Below are 22,598 nucleotides of genomic sequence, written 5' to 3'. Positions count from 1 at the left end.
CTTCCTATTCTCAAAAAGTAAGCTCTGTCAATCCTCTCTCCAACGGTGCTCATTGGAAGCAAAGTATATTGTATAGAGATTTTCAACTGAAAGACTGGTGGCTTTGATTGCTCTAGAGAACTTATTTCTTCTTGAGGAGTGGGGTATATAGTTGTTGGTTTTGTTCTGGTCAAGAAGTCATAAAACCCTCAGGCCAGTGAAGGTAGTTACAGCCATCTTTTGGCAACATTTTTTGCCTAGTTTTCAGAGCCAGTCACGTCATCTTAGGAAGTACTCAACAGAGAGCAGGTGCTGAACGAAGTTCAGGAAGCATTCTTAACACAGTATGTGTAGTTAGTATTGTCTATGTTTAGAAAAGGCGGGTAGGTAGTAAGTATAGGAAATAATCTGTAATAACCAGTTGGGAGTTTGTGTTAAAACACAGAATACAGGGTAATGTGGGGGCGCAGTCATGAGAGAAAAGACCTAATGGCGACTGAAAGTTCATATTGAATTATATCCACTGCAATTGATCAGTAGTAAATGTAGTCTGAAGTGGGGAAGGGTTCTAATTTTTTGGACTGATATGCTAAAGCTTTCAGTGGGAGTGGTGGGTCTAAGAAATCCTAGTTGGCTAGGATTGATTCTGTAAGACTTATTGATCTTATTGTTTCCCTAGAGTGGATTCACCAATCTGGATTCAGCTTCTAGTCTGTACAGGGTCACATTTTTTGAAGGTATAATATCTTTGCTGAGCACGTAAAGTAGATGGAAGGATTACACTGGGCCTGAATTTCACTCTCTTGGAACCTCCTTTCAAGCATAAAGGCACAAGGGAAAATGCATAGCTGAGTGAAAGTGATTATGGGTGAATGCTGAAAAAGTTGTCTCAGTAGAAGGTGGATGGTGTCAGTGACTGTTAAAGCAGGGAGGATGAAGCAGTTTCTGAGGATCTTGAAGCAAAGAACAAAAACTGTATGGTGGTACAAGAAAAGTGAAGCCTTGTTATATCAACCCAATAATCTCTTAGAAGTTTCTGTGATGAGAACTGGTTTCTCTGTGTGGATTGGAACCACTTTTGTCATTAACAGATCATCTTTTTCCCTTGAACCTAAGCCGAAAATGAAAATTTCTAGAATTGTGTACAGCTGCTTGTTATTCCTTAGTTGCAGTCAAGTAGCTGTGCTTCTGATAAATTGTTTTCTTGCCCCGACTTCATCCATGAAAATTAATTAATCCTCTTTAAAAGTCTACTTCAGCTTTCTTTGTCTAGTGCTTTATCCTTGGTTTCTTTTTTCCCCGAAGGTCAACCAGGTGTACTTCTGTCAGTTTACTCATACTTTCTTGATATTGTCCTATGAATCCTGTGTATATTGAGAAGATAAAAAAAGCTGTCATTTCCAAACACAGAACTCTAGTGTAATGCGTTCTCTCAAACAACATGGTTATTATATTCTTTTGATGTGCCGTGCTCCTGGTAATGTGATCCAAATCATGGAAGAAATTTAGTTGTCGTATTTACTTGCACATGTCAACTAGTGTTAAAGATTTATCTTCCTGCCCTGTTTTAGAGGTAGTTATCTTTTCCTAATCAAAGCATTGTATGCACCTATGTCTGTTATAGGTTTTAGTAATTCTCTACATATGATGAACAATTATAATTTGAAGTTATTGTTTTGAGCTGCTGATGCATTGTGAAACCTTTGTAATCCCTGTCCAAATCAGTATTTAAAATGTGTTTTTTGTTCTGTTTCTTGACCTCTGCAATGAGATGTTTCTACTTCCTTGCCAGTCCTTGGAATCAAGGCATACTGAACTAAATTAATTGTGACATCTGGAGTGCTTAACATCACTGTCACTTATGTAGTTCCATTAGGGGGTAAAAAGGACTGCAGAGATGTACCTTCTCAGATGTATTGTTAGCTTTTGTTTTATTTTTCAAACAATCTGAAGTACGTGTTGCAGGATGGAGAATTCCTAGTTCTCTACTCAGCCAGTCACCTTAAAGGAAACTAAATTCTCAAACAGCAAAATAAACCCAGTAACATTTTTCAGAACATTTTCACATTGTGCATTATTCGAGCATCCTGCTCATGGTGAAACAATGCTGGAGCCATTCCCAGTGAATAGTAACGCAGAGAATCATTACATCTAATATCCAGTTTGAGTCTTTAATTTGTTAATCTGTGTGTGCTCTCAGGACATCTTAATCATGGCGTATCAGTGCTGGAGCCATTTCCAGTGAATAGTAATACAAAGAATCATTACTTCTAGCATCTAGTTTGAATCTTTTAATTTATTCATCTGTGATGTATTAATGAAAATTGTAGCAGATGACTGGTTTTTGTTTCCTAGACAACAGAGGTCTCTATTCTCTTTGATTTTTTAAAAAGCTGTAAAAACTTGTATAGAATGGATTGTTCTCCATTTTAGCCATGTGCTCTGTTATGGGGTGGCTCACCTTCCTTCTTTTTTTTCCCCTTAATTTGTAAATAGGTGGTTTTGTATACCCTCTTTAAATAAGCCCTTTGTGCTGACTGGATATGTGAGTGTTATTTGTTAAGCTAGTACAGAAGGCATTTTTAACAGTTCTGTAGGTACTCTTGTAAATGTGAACTAAAGATGTATTGTGGTTTTTCCAATTTCCCATTCTTAATGTTAAGTACTGGGGTGCTTCTTACCCCTGACTCCTAGTGACACAAATAAAGCAATTCTAATCTTTGCTTTTTCAGGTTGATGTTGTGGGAGAGAGACTACAGGGAATAAGTGAAAGTTAGGATGGAAAAGGTTAATTAGATTGTGCCAGTTTCTTAAAACTCCAGTATTCCAAGCTAATTCATATCTTGAAAACACCATCTGAAGTGTTTGTATGTTACCAGTGCACAGCTTAGAGTATCTGGCTGTGGAAAATAGCCAGTTCTTGTTTCTCAGTTGGTGTGACTAATAGTTAAAAGAGAAAAAGCAGAAAATTGGGGTGCTGAACTTGGGAGCTTGGGTGAGATAACACTCGTGAAAGAAATTTTTAGTGGAAAGAGGGAACAGTAAGCTGGGTAATCAATAAGGAAATTGTTGGCATCTGCTCTGTAAGAAGCAAGGGCTGGTACTGGCTGAGTGTCTCTGGGAGATTGGGTTGTGGCATAGGGTCAGTGCAAGGGCAGGACCATAATGGAGAGGAGTCCTCCAGAATGTATCCTTCTCAGTCTAAGCATTATGTAGTTGCCCTATTTAGGGGCTGACACCTGATATTTAAAGAACATCCCAGAAATTCTAAATCTTCTAGGTTTTATCACTTAAACTGTGCAGTGTGTGTTTGAGGTCTCTAAATGCTTGATGGTTCCAGTCATACTGTTGCTTTTTGTCTGTGCCTGCATATTATCACTTAATGTAGTTTATCTTTGGGGCTTTTTTTTCTGTTCTTCCATATTAGCAAACTAGAATAGCTCAAATAATGCATTTATCTTAACTATCCAGGTAGAATACTAAATATGGAAAACAAGTTATGTCATCCTACGTTCATTCGTTTGTTTAGAGTATTGTGGTTCCAACCTATTAAACCAGGAGGATTCATCTGTCCTGTACAGATTTGTTAGCTTTCATTTAAATACCACTTTATTCCAGTGTTGTGTTTGGCAGATATTTGTCATTCGTGCTCCTTGTTCATTACTCAAACCCTGATAAACTGCTAAATTAAATCATTTCTTACTAAGCAGCAGTGAGCATGAGTATTTCACAGTTTTTCTTGCTGCATCTAGATGAATAGGCATTTGCTCTGGTTTGAAGTGAGATGCAATGAGTGTAAGGTGAGAAGGTGCACAGTAAGCCCATGTGTTCTCTGGGTTGCCAGAATCTTTTCAGAGCATTAAGTATGAAATGTAACTCTTGTGGGTGTCAGTACTTCACTGTACTGTGAATGTTTAGAACAGTCCAATAGCTTTCACTTAGTGACCAGGCTATGATGAACATGTTCCTCTCCTCCGAAGCTGGTTTTCCCAGCATTACAGAACATTTCAGTGAATAAGCATAGGAGAGAGTCAGATCTCCATGGTAGTCATTGCATCCTTCAGCTGTGAGATCACTGTATTTTTCACTGTAATCTCTGGTTTATTCCTCCTTGTGTCTTCCAGCTTGTGAGGAGGATTAGGCCTTGTACTTAGACTGCTGTCCAGATTGAGGTTTTCTGAGAGCAGAAACTTGGCATAATGGTATTTGCTTCATGAATTTCAGTAGAACTGCAATAACCTTTGCAGGTTTTTTACTACATAAAAGAACTTTTCTTATGTGGAACTGATGTTGTAGGTCTTCTGGGTCATGGTTTTTTTTCAGAGCTGTTGTTAATTTTGCAAACAATGGCAATATCTGGCAGAAGGGCAGCAATTGTTAGTTCTAAAGGCAGGATGGGCTTCTGCTAGAGGACTTCTTGCTATGCTCATTGTGTGTTTGTGCGTACAACTTATTTCTAGAACTAAGACATTTGATATAGTAAGCTTGTTTAGTTCAGTGAGCATGATTTCCTGTCATTCTTATAAATCAGTGTTAGAATGTCACAATCAGCATGAAGAGATCTAAGAGTTTTTCCCCCATTCATCTCTGAAACACTTGGAGAAGAAAGGCTTTTCTTTCATCAGACATTTATTGTTTGCATATCTTACTTGTAAATGTAGACAGCCTTTCAAAATTTGATGTGACCACTCTTTCCTGTTTTTTGGAAATCTGCTTCTGTACAGGGACTGTCTCATGAGTCTGTGATATTCTAGTTAAAATTGAGTTACTTGGTTAGTAATTAATGCACTGAAGAATCACAGGAGTGTTGAAATATGCTTTTGAAGCAACTAAATCTAATTGCTGTTTGAGTTTAATAATTCGGTCTTCTTGTTCATGGCTGATGGCCAGCTGTCTGTAGCTTTATCTGTGTCTACACTTAGCATTTGAAAAGGCAATGATTGGAGAACATTTGCTGAAGAAATACTGAAAGCATGAGTGAAAGTCCAGTGGAGAAGGAGCTGGGGGTTGTTGTGGGTGAGAAGTTTGTTCAGAGCCAGCAGTGTGCACTTGTAGCCTGGAAGGCCTACAGTACCCTGGGATGTGTCAGAAGAGAGGTGGCCAGCAGGGAGAGGGAGGTGGTTGTTCCTCCTGTCTCTGAGAGGCAGCATTGGAAGTACTGCATCTGGGAGTGGGGCTTCCAGCGCAAGAAAGATACAGAGCTGGTGGGGAGGGTCCAGAAGAGGCCATGAAGGGCAGGAGCACGTTTCTACAATGTAAGGTTGAGGGAGCTATGCTTATTGAGCTTGGAGAAAAAGCACTGGGGAGACTTCATTGTGGCCTTCTGGTACTTGAAGGGTGCTCATAAATAGGAGAGGGAGCAACTTTACATGATCTCATAGTGATAGGACAAGGGGGAATAGTTTTAACTAAAAGTAGGGATATTAAGAGGAGATTTTATTAGTCAGGGTGGTGCGACAATGGAATGGGTTGCCCAGAAGATCTGTGGACCCGCCCCATCCCTGGAGATGTGAGTCCAGGGTTGGCAGTCCTGCCCATGACATGGGGTTGAACCTGGGGGGATCTTTAAGGTCCCTTCCAGCTGAAGCCTTTCTGTGATTAATTATACTATTAGGATTCATTCTGTTTAAGGGCTAGAGTAAGTGTCCTGGTTCTGGCTACAAAAGAGTTAATTTTTCTCATAGCAGTCTGTTAGGTGCTGTGTTTTAGATTTGGGACCAAAGCAGTGCTGGTGGCATAGTAGTGTTTCTGATGCTGCTGAACAACTCTTGCACAGTATCAAGGCCTTCTGTTCCTTACTCTTCTCTGCTGAAAGGAGTCTGGGGGTGTGGGCGAGTGGCTGGGAGGAGACGCAGCCAGGGCAGCTGACTCTGTCTGATAAAACAGATAATCTGTACCCTGTATTTTTGTGTTCAGCAGTAAGGAAAGTAATGGAAAGGAATCCAAAGTAGCCATTACTCAGAGACTGCCTAGGTATCCCTCTGCTGGTTGAGGATGGTGAGTGGTTGCCCTTGCATCATTTGCGTATTTTTTATTTATTTTTTTTGTTTTGTTTTGTTTTTTCTCTCCCCCTTCCCTAATTTCTCTCTATCTTGACACTGTCAGGTTGCTTTTGCTGGTCTGGTTTCTCCACTGTCACTGTTAGGAGGGAGTGAGAAACTGGGTGGGGGCTCAACTGCACACCTTGGTCAACTCACCTGAGCAAGATAATGGTTTTTATATGTATAAAACTTTCTAGTTGTGTGTATTGAATTATGACACTGCCTTATTTGTATTCCCTTTAAGCTCCTCTGTAAAGATCTTGCACTAGCAAGTCCAGTAAACTGATGTTCAGGTGTCAGATTTTTGCTTGTTTGTCTTTTAATTGAATGTTTCACACGATGTGTTCAAATTTTGATAGCAAGTGTTCTCTGTATATTCTCACTTGCTTTTGTTATTCAGCTGCATGATATTTTGTGTCAGTCTTTTAAAGAAAGGAGGTGTTACATGAAATTAGTTCTCTGTTAGTTCATATAAGTTCATGTAAGACCTCATGAGATTGTACTTGAAACAGAGAATTCAAGTCTAAGATGAAAACTAAAAATTCGGTGAGCTTGTAGGAGAGATTGTCACCAGCATAACATTATTAAAATCACTGATTATTGTATAAGTCAAATGCAGGAAAGAGGATTTTGATTGCATGTAACTTTTTTTTTTTATTTTAATTCACTTAAAGAGGTTGACTCGTTCAGTCACTGTTAAAATGCTGTTTTGCAGCTAAATGTATGCTTCAGCCAGAAGTGGCAGCATTCCATGTTAACAGAAACAGTAGTTTTATGTGAATATACACACAATTTTGATGAAGATATATCATATAGTTTATTTTTGAAGCAGTATTTTTCTTGTCTTGCACTTTTTATAGGTGAATTTTCAAAATTGCCTCTTATTTTAATGTCTGTTACTACAGATAGTGAAAAAATAGACTTAAGAAAATGCTATTCCTACATTGTAGATTAAGCAGCTTCTGTCAAGACAATGTTAGTATTGTAGTGGATTCTGCATCTAAGAAACTAGATTTTATTTTTCAGTAGTTCAATAGTTTATATATTTACTTCAGTGTAGCATAAGCCACACTTAAAGTATTAATATTTCATATAAAGGGCTTAAATTTAGTTATCATAGAGGAAATATAAATAGAAATACATAATGCAAAATAGAAAAATATGAATACTTAATCTTCTTCCTAGTCTTAATCATCTTTATCTTTTCTGATATTTAACTGGACTGAAAATAAGGAAATATTTACGTGCACATAAAATATAAGCAAATATGTATAGCACCTTGGTTTATTTGATACGTATGTAATATTGTAAGCTTCTATTGTGTAAACATAACTGAAACTAACGACATAGACTAAGTGGAATTCTTAATTAAAAAAAAAAACAAACAAAAAACAACAAGAAAACAAACCCAACAAACAACAGCCCACCTCCTTTCATCCATTCTTAATATCTAAAGATACAAAACTCTCAGTTTAAACCACAGACATTACGTAGGTGGAACCAAGCACCACGTGGAGTAAGTACCATTTTTATTTATATCAAGTTAGTCTGGTTTCTGATAAGTGGGTGTCTCTGCAGATCCAAGCCTGCCTGTCTCTACTGCAGGAATGTTTTACTCCTGCAGTTAATCTATAAAGCTAAATATTAAGCCGTGTTCCTCATTGTGTAGAAGTTTGGAGAAGAAAAAAAAATAAGAGAAAGTCTCTTTTCCTTAAGCCTACCAGTTCATGTTGAAGCTGAAGCAAAGGTACCATTCTGTTGTAAATCATTGTTTCCTCAGCTTCATTTGTCCCAAGTGCTTTTCCTACTACTGGAGGTTCTGTAGGGACTTCTAAGTAGGAAATGCCCAAAGTTAAAGCAAGCTTTTTTTTCCTGTTGTGCTCTTTGTTGGTTGTATAGTTGTGGAGACCAGCAGTCAAAATAGCAGCATATGGTTTTCTTCCCTTCTCTGCTGAGAACATTTTTTCCTTATGAATTAAATGCATGACAGATGGAGTTTGTGTGAATCTAGATTTGTAACAAGCTCTGAGTAGAGTGATGTCAGGCTTAGAGGAAGAGGTGGGCATTTACAACTTCTTGGGTGTTGTTTTTTTCAGTGAAAATAAGCTTTTTATTAAACAAAAGCAGAATTTTATGTGATATGATGTAAGTGTTGTCTCATTTCTTCTATACATTGCTGTGCATTTACAAATTGTCTTGTCTTCTAGGATCCTTCAGTTACACAAGTGACAAGAAATGTTCCCCCTGGACTAGATGAATACAATCCTTTCTCTGATTCGAGAACAGTAAGCATATTTATTTCTTAAGTGTGCTGTTTTTTAGGTGAGACTTGTGGAGTATTGTTTTCAGAATTTGGAACAGTTATGTAAAATATGTGAAGAGCTAGCTAGAGATAATGGAAGATCTGTAAGGACATACTGTCTCCAAAGTATTTGAGTCTTAGTTTCAGCTAGGATAGAATCATTTTCTTCAGAGAATCTGATATGATGCCATGTTTTGATCCTGTGAGGAAAACAATGCTGATAACACACCAGTGTTCATAGTTATCTGCTAAGCAGTGTTGTATAGAGCCAAGGCCTTTCTCAGTAAAGAGCCCAGGGACATGGGAGAGAACAGAATTAAAACAACTGCCTCAATTGCTGTTGTATATATATGCTTATATATAATGTCATAATTATTAACTTTTTTCTATCTTAGTAAATAGTTTTACCTTGACCCATGAGTTCTATTTATTTATTTTAAGGATTTTCTTCCCCATCTCACTGGGGGAAGGGGTGGGTGAGCAAAGGACTGGGTGGTGCTCAACCACCTGCTGGGTTAAACCGCAGCAATTTGAGGGACAGTTGAAGGATACATACTGTGGGCTTAACCTGACTGAGTTTTGATCTCTTGAGGAATGTGGCTTCCTAAAAGGGTCTCAAAACAAAACTGTTTTTCTTCTGTTCAGTGAAGTTTCTGGTAGTCTGTCCTTTGTGCTTTTTAAATTTTCCAATTCGTTAAAGCATGCGAATGCGGCATATTAACAAAGTACGTGTTTCATGTTAAGTACTGCTCAGAGTAAGAAAAACATTGAATTTAACTAATAATCCTCAGACTATGAATAGTTTTATTGTTATAAAAGGAGTAATTTATTCCTGAGAAACACAGCATTGCCTGTAATTTGTGTAGTTTCTACATTGTCTCCTCTCTTGGAGGAAAAGTACAGGGAATGAAATAGATTTGATGGTGTAACATTTTTAAGTGATTACTTCTGGCAGTGAAGATCTCGTGTGAAATCTGCATAATGTATGGACAGTTACTATCAGTGTAACTTCCAACAATAAAATACTATATTTTTTCAAATTTAAGCTTTTATTTCCTGTGGCAGATCTTGGAAGTGCTGCTCAAGGATATTGGTATCCCTGTCTCTACAACACAGTGGCAAGGTGTCATATAGTATTACAGCACTAGACTGAAAGTACCTTTTTTTGAGCATGTTTGGGTCATGTCTTAAGTGAGATGCAGTTAGAACATGCAGCAGTATTAAATAAGCCCAGACTTTTTTTTCTCCTGAGTTGTAGCATTGCAACATAGATTTTCACTTATGTATCTTGTGAGTGCCGAATATATTAAGCATTTATTCTGGGGCCTTTCGAAGAATGGGCACATTTCTTTATTGCAGGTACAGATGGATTCATGGCCTGGTTCTGGTGAGAAAGTGACTTAGAGCTCTGTATTCTGGCATTGTCTTAGCTCTGTTGTGGTTTTTGTTTTTTTTTTTTAAACCAAGGGAGATGCTTCTTATTCTTTCTGTTTTCAGAATTCAGCAGGGAAAAAAAAAAAAAAAAATCGGAGTACTTCTAATGAAATTTCTTTTTCTTTTTTTCCTCATTATTTCAATGCATTTATCTGTTCTCTGTGAGCATACATCCTTTGAATCTGCTGTACTTCTGCAAGTTTTGCCAGTGCTTGTTGAACCTCCGCTTAGAGCACTGCGTATGTGTAAACACGTATGGAGGCAATCATGCATACAGCATGCACTTTGATATATATGTATTAAAAATCTGAAAAAAATCGTTAGTAGTGTATTATTTTTAGTGGTGTATATTCAGTTAATTCCTTGATAGCTCCCCCTCTTTTGTCATCCCAGCAGTGAATGTAAAACCAGATCACTTAATTAATTACAGTAGACTTCTTTTGAAAGTTTTTGTCTTGTTTGCTGCTAGTCTTGTTTTTGTTATTATCCAGTGATGGCTGGAGATCAGTGCAGAACTTGCAATACAAGTCTGAATAATTAGTGTTAAGCCCTTATAAAAGGTAATGTCTGGCTGTGTTTTTCTGCTAATGTCTCCTCAGTCTCATCCAGGCTGTCAGTCAGATATTTCTCTTCCCTACACAAATCCCCAGTAGCACTTGGATAAACAACTGGTAAGAACCACATCAGAGGTTGCAGTGGACCTCTGGAAGTTGTTCTTTAGCCCTCTAATCAAAATGAATCAGTATACCACATTGCTTAGCATCTTATCCTGATGAGTTTTGAATGTGCAGTAGGATGGTCATCCTGTGTGGCATTGCTGGGCAGTGTCTTCCAGTGCTTGGTAGTTTTAATAGTGAATAGCTAGCTACTTACCTGGTAACTAGTATGTGAATCTGGCATTGCTTTCAAAGCTGCCTCAACGTTTTTAGCACTGGAAATCCTGTGCCAGTAAAAATTAAAACAACACAGGAAGAAATAATATACTGTTCTGCTTATTAAGTATTGTTCTGTGCACAGAGAAGCAAAGTTGATTCTGACAGATTCTTGGTGATATCAGGCATCCACAGTTAGGCCAACAGTCACATACAGAAGGAAGAGCTGAATGCATGCCACTGGTGAAGGGGCTCTCTGTCTGTGCAGCATTTGTTCTTCCTCCAGGTGGGGTGTTATGAGAAGATTGTATCTCGTGAGAATATTTTTACAGTACTTTGCCACTTTACATAATTTTTCAATGCAAAACCTTGTGAATGCTTTACCACGTGCAACTGTGAAGAACTTACTGTAAGCTAGCTAATGCTCCAGAAGGGATTTTATTGGGATTGTTTTGGACTTTTTTTAATGAAGTTAGCTTAATTCTTAATTGAGCTAATTTAAGAGGTGACAGTTAGAGGAAACCTGTGCTTAATCTGTACTTGGAAAGTAATGCAGAATGAGCTTGTGGAATAACTTTCTAATAACTGTGTAAAGAACTCTCAGCCTTTTTGTTTTGTCTACAGGCTAATAAATGATTAATTCTTTGACTTCTCAGAACGTTCTGTTTACGTATGTGAAGTAACACACTTGAGTACCCTGTTTGCATTAAGGCTTAGCATGCTTAATTTCTGTTCTCCCTACTTGTTTGCTTGCCCTATATGCACTTTATTGAACTTCTGTTTCTCCAATGATTGCTGAACATTAGAAGATACATTTGCAGGGCAAAATAAATTATTTGTGACTCTAAGAAGTTGTTAAGTGATTCCAGATAATATCTTACTGCAAATCGCTCTTCTGTATTATTTCATTACTGCCAATGATGGTGCAGTAATAAATGATCTTGTATGCTAGCAGGAATTCTGTTTAAGGCTGTGCTGTCCTCCACATTAGCAGTACTGTGCCAATGCTTGAAGACATTGCTTCTAAGAAAGTCTGGAACTTTAAAGCTTTGGTTTTCCAGGGCAGCTGGATATTCTGGTTGTTTGATTCTGAGTAGCTGTGGGACTTTTCTGCACTGCTTCTTAGCTTTAATTGGAGGTATAGAAACTAGTTCTTAGTTTAATAGGAAGAGTGAGTGCAACCTGGGTTTTAAATGGTTTCATGTTTACAATACTTCCCCATTAATCTGCAGATGGGTTATAATGCATGTGATGATTACACTTAGAGTTTGTCTTTGAATAATAAACAAGAAAAATAAACACACTAAAGCAATTCTGAGCATCCACCATTGCTGATAGATTGGAGTAATTAAGTTTATTTCCCTATATGCAAATTATGATAACACTAGTAATTATGATGACACAATAGTATACAAAAATGTGCATGGTTCTTTCTGTTCATGATGAAGAAATTCTTCAATATTAAAATAACAAGCTGTAGCTTGTGAAGATGTTGGCCAGAATGTGACTTGTGTTGGAATTTTATTCTTAACTTACAACAATCTAGAAGAAAACCTGGAGAGATATCTAATGAGGAGTAATTTCCAATCTTGAAGCAGAAATGTGATTTTTTTTTTTCTTGTGTTTTCCTCATCATCTCTGACTCTTACAAACTCTTCTCTCATTGTTTTCTTACACTGTGCACTGGCTGCAATGAGTGATAATAAGTGATAAGTGTTCAATAGCATTATTTTATGGGGTAGATGTGCTTACTCTAGCTTGAAGATAACAGCACAGGAGAGTCAGCAGCCATTTAGATGCCAGCTGGGAGGAGACTAATCATTCTGACTTTCTGCTGCTTTTGATTTAAACAGTAAGCGTATAGTAAGTGAGATTCTGGGGTTAGACATTTGGAAACATGAAGGTTATTTCTAAAGAAAATTTAAAGAGTAATCTCTGGCAAGCAAGCATGAAACTCTTAGGCAAGCTCTAAGGTAAAACAGTTGCAGAACTAATTGAGAAACTTCTTTTCCTGGATGGTAGAAGCTTCCACCATCTTTAAGGTTACAAGAGTACTGATAGAAGTTAATGACGTAGGAAAAAGCTTGATGAATAATTTCTTACAAGTAATAAATCAAAGGAAGTGTCTTAAACTTGAATGCTCAATAAAATAGGCTCTAGAGCAGTGATAAATTGCCAGAACAAGGTAGTATTTGGCAGAGTATTAAGAAGACGGAAATGGGAAGTTGCTAATGCGTGAACTGGAATGTACCTCAGTTGGTCTTGCACTAGAGGAAAGAAAAGTGACAGCAGTCATACTCGGTTCAGAAAAAGCACTTCATAGAACTCAAGATGGTTCCAGTTCTTTATTGGCCAGGCAGAGGAAAAAAATCTAAGCATAGCAGACTTGGTTTGTTGTTTTCTTTCTTGCATTCTTATCAGATAGGGACAGTCTGTCAATACCCCCATTTGCGCGAACCCTGTATCTGATCACTGCAGCTTCTTAAAAAGCCCCACTTAACCATTTTTCTGTAAAATTTCACTCAGTTGCCTCTGTGCTGCAAGGTCTGGTTACCAGAAGCTCAAGAGACTGGAGTGAGTGAACTAGATACCAGTAGCTGTGGCCATGCCCCCAGACAGTGATGTCTGCAGTATTAACTTCCTCTTTCTTCTGAGAGGGGAGGAATGGCACACTATTGTATGTATCTGTTCTATCAGAGTACTGACAGTGTTTTGTGGGAATGTTGTTTAAGACAGTGCCCTACCTGGCCATATTAATGTCCTCTGCATGGGTGTGTATTTTTGTGGACCTTAAGTATGTGTTCAGCCTTGCTACAAACCAAATACATTAACAGGATTTATGCCTAAAACAGACCTCAAGATACTGAGGTGCGTGCACTGAGCTCTAGCAGTAGGAAACCCCCCAGGTGGAGGGAGTGTCACAGAGAAGTCCACAGTCTGAGACTGCTGGATGTGGTAGCTGTTATCCCATGTCAGTTGTTGTGCACCAGGACTCCAGGCTGTGTATCCAAAGATCCAAATTACTATTTCAGTCTCATTTTTTTTTTTTTTTTTAATTATTATTTATTTTTATATTTATTTTTCCCACGGAGCATAGGCTGTTACCTAGGTGGCAGACTTCCTTCACAAGTGTCCTTGTATGCACAGTAAACAGCAAAAAGCTGTATAGATGACTATAGCTAGCATGTAGTAGAGCATGTGCATCTTCAAGGAACATTAAAACCAAGTCCTTTAATTACAAATGTATGTGCATGTTTCAGTCATTAGCAGCACTGCAGGCTGTTTGGATGATGTATCTTTAAAGGATAAGCATCTCTGAATTCAGTGTTCAAATATTCTCTGGTCTAGCAATTCACCTTTAAATAGTATTACAGGGGGGGAGTCATTATGGAGGTCTGTAAGTGTTCTACAGTCTAACTTGTATCAGTTATGCTTTCAAAGCCTTTAATTACTTTGGCTGCATAGCCAGACTTCTGGGGAGGTTTCTTCAGCATTGGTCTGTTATGAAGTACATAATGTATGGAGTTTTTGTTCAGTAGGTTTTTGTGCAGAGTCTGAGTGTTATGTTTAAGTAGAAGATAAAAATTTTTGGTAGTTGCGTGGTTTTTCTAGGTTTTCTCATGAAAAATACCTTTTTTTTTTTTTTTTCTTTTGGCAGAATGCTCCAACATAACTTTGTTCATCCTAAAGTGATGACTAATCTTTATAAGGATGAAAAGTTTAAATTATTGACTGTTTATGAAAAAAAAATGAGACCTGATAGCTCTTCATTTTGTTAGAAGCTTATGTATAAAGATAATTTTGCAATGCTGGAAACAACTGATGTTGCAGTATTACCTATATGGGTGGAATTTCCTTTGTCATGCTGATTTATCTTCAAAGTAGTGAAGCGTATTTCAAAAGATGATTGGAGAAAGTGCACATAAAATGGACCAGATCACGATTTCCCACATTAGTGGTGTTTAGTTGATCTTTTTTTTGCTTCAAGTATTTTGTATTTTACTCACGTTCCTCACTGTATTTTTGTTACTGACTTCAGTCTTACTATAATTTTGTGTCATAAAGAACACAAAAAGCAATGTCTTTCATACTGCAAGCTCTACACAAAGATAGGTATGAATTGTACTTCTCTCCAGGCCCTACACTAAATGCTACTGGGATAGTTAAACCATTTATTTGTTACGGGTCCTGGATTTGAATATTTAATACGGTGGATTGTTTCTCCAGGTAAGCAGGTGGTTTAGGCCTTTGCTAGGTAGAAAGTTCTGGAAGACATTGCTAATAGACAACATAATGTTTGAGAATGAGAGCACTGGTAAATCCAACAATTCTGTTAATAACTGCCCTTCCCCACAGCTGTGTCTGAAGAAAATTAGAATTTTATTTACTTTCTGGTAATCAGTAAAATGCTTTGTGCATTTGTGGCAAGTAGTGTGGTGTAAAAACAACCAAGCAAAACACTGCAGCGCAGAATGTATTTATCTTTTTTCCTGAAGGTTATAAATATTGCAGACAGCATATCAGATTTTCAGGTTATCAGTAACACTTCCTTTAGAACAATCGGATTAGATCTTACTGACTTAATGAAAAGGTGGTTATTAGAATAGGAGACTGTTTCCCTGTAACTGTCTCTTGTATTCTTAGGCTCCTCCAGGGAATGTGAAAATGCCTAATGTACCCAGTACTCAGCCAGCAATAATGAAACCAACGGAAGAACCACCTGCTTACACTCAAATTGCAAAGGTTTGTCTATAACTTTCAGACACCAGATTCCTTTTAAATATAATTGTTACATGCTTCTGGAACAGTCTTATTTATAAATAAGTATTGTTTTCCTGATGGTTTATGAAAATTAATACTGCCTTTAACATAATCAGTTATCAAATGACTTTATGCAACACAAACTTTTATACAGAACCGGAAACAGTTAATTATGTGAGGTAGGATTAGATTTATTTTTGTACATATTTTTAATCAATATCTGGTGATGTCTATTTTGTTCAGGAGCATGCCTTGGCCCAGGCTGAGCTGCTAAAGCGTCAAGAAGAATTGGAAAGAAAAGCTGCTGAACTGGATCGCAGAGAAAGGGAAATGCAGAGTCTCAATCAGCAGGGGGGTATGCATGAAAACTGTTTTTTAATTGCAGAACTTAATTTTTTTTTTAGCAACCATTTTTGTTTTATAGTGATATTGTAAAACAGATCTGAAAGGGTTTTTATAAACTCTATAGGAGAATCCATCCTCTTTGGAATAGTTCATACAATCCAGTAAAATCTGGCTTGTACAGTACAAATTTTCACAGCAGTAGTATTAGAGGTGGCCTTGGTTGCATATTATCCTCAGCTGTCAGTTATTTTTATTCTAGTATCTAAGCAATTGGAACACTTTGAGAAGTAACTTTGTATGTAGAATGTCTTTTATTTCTCTTCTGTATTTATAACTGTAGATTTCTTATCTTTTTTTTCTTTTACTGTGTTCTGGGTATAGTATTTATGCAAATAGCAGAAAATGTATCTGGTATTAATCTTTGATATGAAGCTTCATAATCCATAATCAGGATCTGCATCTCATTTTGCTGTTAATTGTAACTGTGCTGTTTAACACCATCAGTTTTCATACTGCAGTTTCACAAATGGGAAGATAGATATATTATCTTAACTGAAGATAACTGAAGATAACTTTTCAAAAGGAATAAATTTAGACTGAAATTATAAGAACACCTCAAAACATTTTGTGCAGGGGTGACTTTTTTGTGGTCTTTCCGCTTGCATCTGGATTTCTGACTGATTTATTTCCACATGATTCCCTGAGATTTTATTTGCTCCTTTGGAAATAGAGTTGTACAACTCTGTATGTGTAATCACATAGTAATTCAGATTTGCAGAGAATTTTCTAATATGCATACCACGAGGATCTTCTTATGAAAAGAGTCACATTCCCTTTATAAAGCCATTTTTATTTTTTCTGTACTTACTCTTTTCATTTTTATTAAAACTCTTTGCCTGTCCTCCAGTATAATTATTTTTTTGTTTATTTTTTAAATTTCCTTTTCCATATTACCCTTCATATAATTTCAGTAACTTGTATTGTGGGTCTGAATTGATTACTTTACTTTTCAAGTCTTTTGTGACAGTTTTATTCCTTCTCATCTCTGTCTCAGGGGATGGAAGTCTAATGCCTGATGCATCTTTCAGATTATTCTGAAACAGCTTCAGCTGTTTACATTGAAGTGCTTAAAGAGTGTGTGTAAGAAGCTAAAGCATTCTTCAGGAGGGCTAAAAAGAAATGAGAGCTGCTAGAGCTTTAAGGAGAATGCTAAATTTTTAGCAAATGGCCAAGTAAAAGATGCTGCAAAGCATGAATTGTGCGTTGTGACTGAGGAAAAACTTTTTTCTTTTTTTCTTTTGTGCACTCATTCTAACTGCTTTGGAAATGCTGTAGGGGTGTCTTGATTGCAGGGTAGAGTATTCTTTAATAATGCTGTAGATATTTGCATTTAATTCAGAATGGTGGCTGCATGTCTAGGACAGTCATCATGTAAAGTTGACTACAATTCAAAGATCTTAAATCCTGATAGGTCTGCTCAGCTCTATTTGGGTTCTGTACAGTATTGCTTGTGAACTGCATGAAGTGTATTGTTTCTTATTTCAGCTAACTCATTTGAGTAGGTCTTAAAAAAAATCCACCAGTGTACTTGTTTGAGGCTAGTTTGGGGATGTCTTCAGTGACGTGCCTCCAATATGAATGCAGTTATGTTCGCAGGCCTTAAGTTGGTAACGATGTATTGAATTAAATAAATCTGAGCAACATCTTTGCTTATAATTCAGTATTGGAACATGAGTGTCTTAAAAGAGTGATACATAAAATACCAATATAGCATTCAGTCTTAGTTGAAAAATGGTGCTGGGCTGGAAAAGCGTATCAAATAGCATTATTAATAACTTGAATTATTTAGAGATATCTGAGTTTTTCTGTTACTCTCTCTTGAAACTGAGAGAAACAATCATATACTGCTAAATAAAGATCTGAATTGTTATCAATATTTTCATAGAAGAAATTCCAGAGCAGTTTTAAAAATAAGTGGGCATATTGATTAAATTTGTATGTTCTCATTATAAATCATCAGCTCTAAAAGCCTGGGTGAAAAAACCTCAAGTGTAAGAGGCAGAATGTTCAGCAGATCCTCAGTGTTTGGGAGTTCTGTAGACAGAACTGTCAACTCCATCTTATCTTGATTGAGGAAAGAAATAATTTCAAAATACAAGTATGAAAGATTTGCTGGCTTGCTGTTCTTACTAGGTGAAACACTAGTGAAGCTATGGTTGAAGATGAAATTTGCAAGCAAAACATTGTCATAATTTCAAAGAAAGATACCTTTAATTTTGTCTTTAGCTCCCCTGTTGGAATATGGTGATTTACATATCTGTTGTATACAGGATTTGAAATGTTACAGTGAAGGTTTGTTAGAATTATCTCAGCTGGATCTATGAGTCTGTGTGTATACCCCAGTCTGTGAATAGATCAGCATGCAGGAATCAGAGGTTCTCTTTGAGTCCTGACTGTCTGAAAACTTCATATGAAAATGTAATTGGTGCTGTAGGGATATCTTCTCATGGTTGAGAGTATTTTAATAACTGCTTTTCTCAACTTTTATGAGCTTGGAAGCAACGCTTTGACTATGAACTATATTGGGAACTAGTTGCAAGTGTTAGAGATAGCCAGGTGTTAAAAATATCAGGATTCAAAGAATTAAGATTGCCTTTCTATCTCTACCTTTTGTATTCAAAAAAATGAGTAGGTGAGTGTAGCACATTGTGGAGAAATGTGCATTAAGAAGTAAAGAAACCCTGAAAATTTGTTTTTCTGACCAAAGTTTACTGTTTATTTTCAAGGTTTCTCTTGATGCATTATAGGAGCTGTCAGGTGCTGGCTTAGGTATTTACATAGATAAAATAGATAAAATACAGTCTGAATTGGTCTGTCTGAATTTTGTTGTATCTTCAAAATTTTCTGTATACTTCTAAAATCTGTGTTAGGCTTGGTAATAAAACTCTTGGCTTTTTGTAGCTCAAGCTATATCTAGAGTATCTTTTTCTAGTATAGAGAGACTGAACTCATATTATAATGCATGTTTTTGTTTTTTTTATTTGCAGGTAGAAAAAATAACTGGCCACCTCTTCCTGAGAATTTTCCAGTGGGTCCATGTTTCTACCAGGACTTTTCTGTAGACATTCCTGTAGAATTCCAGAAGACTGTAAAGATTATGTACTACTTGTGGATGTGTAAGTATTTTTTTTTTTTTTTTTTTTTTTTTTAAAGAAGAAACAAATTGCTAATTCAGGCTTGATGTTGCGTGCTTCCTACTTAGCTTTTGCAACATCTGTGACAATGTATTTTTAAAATCCAGAAATTAAATATTTAAATGAAACCTTTTTGTTGGTTTTGACTTTGGAAACACTGAATTATTTCATAGAAACTTCCTTGGGGATAAAAGAGTTATCCTAAAGCAGTTCTGCGTTATATATTGTACTCCATTTTAAATCTCATTATTATCATAAAACAACATTTGACCATTTTGTTACCTTAGAAATACAAACTGATTTTAAAAACGGTAAAATTATATGAAGAAATACGATTCATGATTTTTGTTAACATACTGTGATTTAAGAAGTGCAATATCCATTTGCTTTAATATGCATACTTATAGTTCAGTGTAGTTTTAGTGTTAATATTTTTTAGTATTATTTAGTATCATTGTTAGTATATTGTCCTCATTCAGATACTGCGTTTTGAGGAAATGCTGAATGAACCAAATGTGCAAATGACATACTACCTCTTTCCAAGGACCAGGGCTCACCAAACACTCCAGAGGTCTCAATCTCCAAGTAGAGACCCTTCCCCTGTGGCTGCCAGTCCTTTAAATGAGTTTAGGGAGGGATAGAGCTATGATTCACACTTTCCAGTCTCACACATTGCTTTCACCTGTGCTCCCAGGGCTGGCTATAACCCTTCACCAGGTCAGTCACTTGGTTCAGGCCGTGACCTAACAGTTCCCATACAGCTGGTAATTCTGTTAGTATGATTGAAGCATGTCTATAAAACGTGTAAAATTATTAGAGAACACTAAATCAATTCCAGCTCATCCACTGCTTGCTATTTTCATTGCTGAGTCATCAATCATTAATGTAAGTCCATTGTAGATAGAATGTGATTAGACATTCTCAGAAATTGGGCAGGCGTTTAAGATTTATGTCAAATGAAAGATGAAGGGATCCAGAATTTTAAGATGCTGGTTGTGGCCACTTTCAGAATTGAGTTTTGGAAGTTCTGTATTTTCTTTTAAACACAAATTCAGTTGGTTGGTAAGAATCCGAATATAAAGAGTTTTTCTTTTCTCCTTCACACAGAAAGCAGTAATATTATAGAATTTCAAAATATATTTAAAATATATTTGAGTTCTGCTTAAATTATTGATTTTCTTCTAATTAAACTGGTTTTGAATCCTCTTCTTCTTGTCTTTCTTTAGATCTCCTACTCTCTGACTTAAGGATTACTAAGGAAGGAGGGAAACAAGCATAATAAAAGTAGATTATCTATTTGAGGCTAAAAAGAGATGATTAAGTACTTTAGGGTTGACTACTTTAGTGCTTTAGGGCTGATACCTACATGGTTTAGCTCATACCTCATTAGAGTAGCTTTGCTTCTCGGTGGAGGCAGTCATTAGCATAGCAAACCAACTTGTTTCTGCTTGTTATTGTACTTTCTATTCTGCGTCCTCTGCATCCGAGGACTTGTAAGGACTAGGGATCTGTAGAGATGATAGGATAAATCTGATACTGACTGCTCTGCACTTTGTAAAGTTGTTTTCCTGGCCTTTTATTTATTTAAGTTTTTATTTTCCAGCCCTCATTTTGTGAGTTTCTGTGTTGGTTTGGTTAGTGCCAGTTTTTAATACTTTTTTCTTGGCCATTATATATCTGTGGTCTTTTGTTTTTTTTTTCCCTTCTTGGACGAGCCACTTTTTTTCTGTTTTTGCTTTGTGCTCCCCTTTGTCCCCTTTGTTTTTGGACTACAGCAGTTATGGGGTAATGGCTTCTGTCAACTGACAGCGGTATGCTTCTGTACTCTCTTTTTTTGCTACCACTGCCGTCTTGGTGACTTGTAGATGAAACAGCAGTTTTCCAGTCTCTGTGGCAGGGAGCACTAGCTTCTTACAACTGTTTTTAAATGCTTCTACAAGTGAGATATCTGTCTCTTGATCACTTTCTGACACCAAACTTCTTTTGGCTCAGAAGCCTGTTTTCCAGTTACACTAACCACAGCCCAACTGCATGTGCAAAAAGCGGTATCAATTTTCAAGGAATTTTTATTATTTAAAGTTAAAAACTGAAGATCTCTTTAATCTTATGGAAGGGTTTATGGCATTTGCCTTTGTTTTGTGGTGTTGTTTGAATTTTTCCTTTATTCTATGACAAGATTTTCAAAGGCAAAGGACTTAAAGGACGTACAGATGATGGAGAAAATATACTCTAAGGTGTCAACTTCTATGATATTTTTCCATTTGGGGTTCTTTAGACTCATACATTCTGCTGTCTGAGGGTACAGTCCATAGTGTGTATTAATCTGTGTGGATGTTTGTTTTGGCATTTCCTGGTATCTCCAAGTGTGGGTGCTTTATAAGCTCCTTCCAAGCCTGCTCTAGTGTTACTGTCTTTATCGTTAGATGGTGTTTCTAAGTATATAATTTAATTCTCCAGTGCTGTGACTGGAGAACACCATCTACTGTTATTACGAAAGATGCTTATGTCCCCTTTAGTTATTTTCTTTCAGCTAGAATAGTTCAACCAGCCATTCTTTGTAGGTCATGTTTTCTAGAGTTCTGATTGTTTTGTTGGTATCTTACAGATTTGCTATTTGGACCATATCAAATTATTATGGCATTTTTGTGTGGTATCTAAAATTGGACAGTGTGGACTGGGTCCAGTATTTTAGCTGAAGTTTTAATTTACTGTATAGGGTGAAAAAAAATCTTAATACTCCTGATAGCATGAACTCAGACTCCTCCACCCTGTTATCAATTCTTGCTTTTTTTGCAATTGCTTGGTATTGTCCGCTTACGTTTTTGTTGTGCTGGTGTGTGGTGACTGTTTTCGTTGCAAATCCACTCAGGAAGAGCAACCATGATTTGTGTTGGTCAGTGGACTGCATATTGAGAGGTGTTCTTTTTTTCTAAACTTCTGTTTGGGTGAATTTTCAAAGTGAAAATTATCATGTTCTGATCAAAGTCTATTTCATTCCTGTTTTGTTGTTTTTAGGGTGTGTGTGTAGATGTCCCCCACCCCTTTCCAGAAAGAGCAGAACAGACAGGGAGCAAAAGTCTAAGCTAAATTTTAAGCTAACTTGTGGCTTCAGAATTCTGTGTAGACATCTTGTTCCAGTCAGGTCATTCTATTAAAGGATGACAGCCCAGCTGATTTCTGAGAGAAAAGCATGTTCTTTTGCCGTATATCCCAGTGAGGACTTTATTATCACAGTCACTGGAAGTGTCTAGAGTTCTGCCAAGGACTAAAGTAATTTCAGGCTTCGGAGTTGTCTTTGAAGAGGTAGAATATTTTTAGACCTGCCTGTTCTTACAGTGTTTGTGTTGATTTAAGGCTTGCTTAAAGTACGAACTGAGAGGGAATGAACCAAAAAGCTTTGAAGACTTTTTTTCAGAGTCTTTGCAAACTCACTAGTTTCTCTGTTAAACTTATCTTACAGTAGAATGACTAAAATATTTCTCTGGACTTGAGCAGTTTCTTTCAGCACTGTTTGCATGCTCTTAATTATGAGAGGGCTGCCTGTTTAACAGTGAGCAGGTAGAATCACTCCTGAATCACTGGGTAATCACCAGGTATTGCTGAACAGACACAAATTCATTTTTATCTTCTAAGTATCTGGAAGAACAGTAATTTTTATGCTAGATACTAA

General features: G+C 36.8%; 1 protein-coding gene across 1 annotated transcript in view; it reads left to right on the top strand.

Annotated features, from left to right (window-relative positions):
- The window catches only part of SCAMP1 (secretory carrier membrane protein 1), a 40,956-nt gene that overhangs the window by 5,791 nt on the left and 12,567 nt on the right, over positions 1 to 22,598 (top strand). Inside the window, exons 2-5 of the mRNA XM_072358968.1 lie at positions 8,228 to 8,305; positions 15,273 to 15,371; positions 15,633 to 15,744; positions 18,782 to 18,910. Of these exons, the coding sequence (XP_072215069.1) occupies positions 8,228 to 8,305; positions 15,273 to 15,371; positions 15,633 to 15,744; positions 18,782 to 18,910 (418 nt within the window). The remainder of the gene's footprint in view (positions 1 to 8,227; positions 8,306 to 15,272; positions 15,372 to 15,632; positions 15,745 to 18,781; positions 18,911 to 22,598) is intronic.

The sequence above is a fragment of the Excalfactoria chinensis genome, chromosome Z, assembly GCF_039878825.1.
Source record: "Excalfactoria chinensis isolate bCotChi1 chromosome Z, bCotChi1.hap2, whole genome shotgun sequence".
NCBI classification, from domain to species: domain Eukaryota; kingdom Metazoa; phylum Chordata; class Aves; order Galliformes; family Phasianidae; genus Excalfactoria; species Excalfactoria chinensis.
This window is presented reverse-complemented; position numbering and strand designations above follow the sequence as displayed.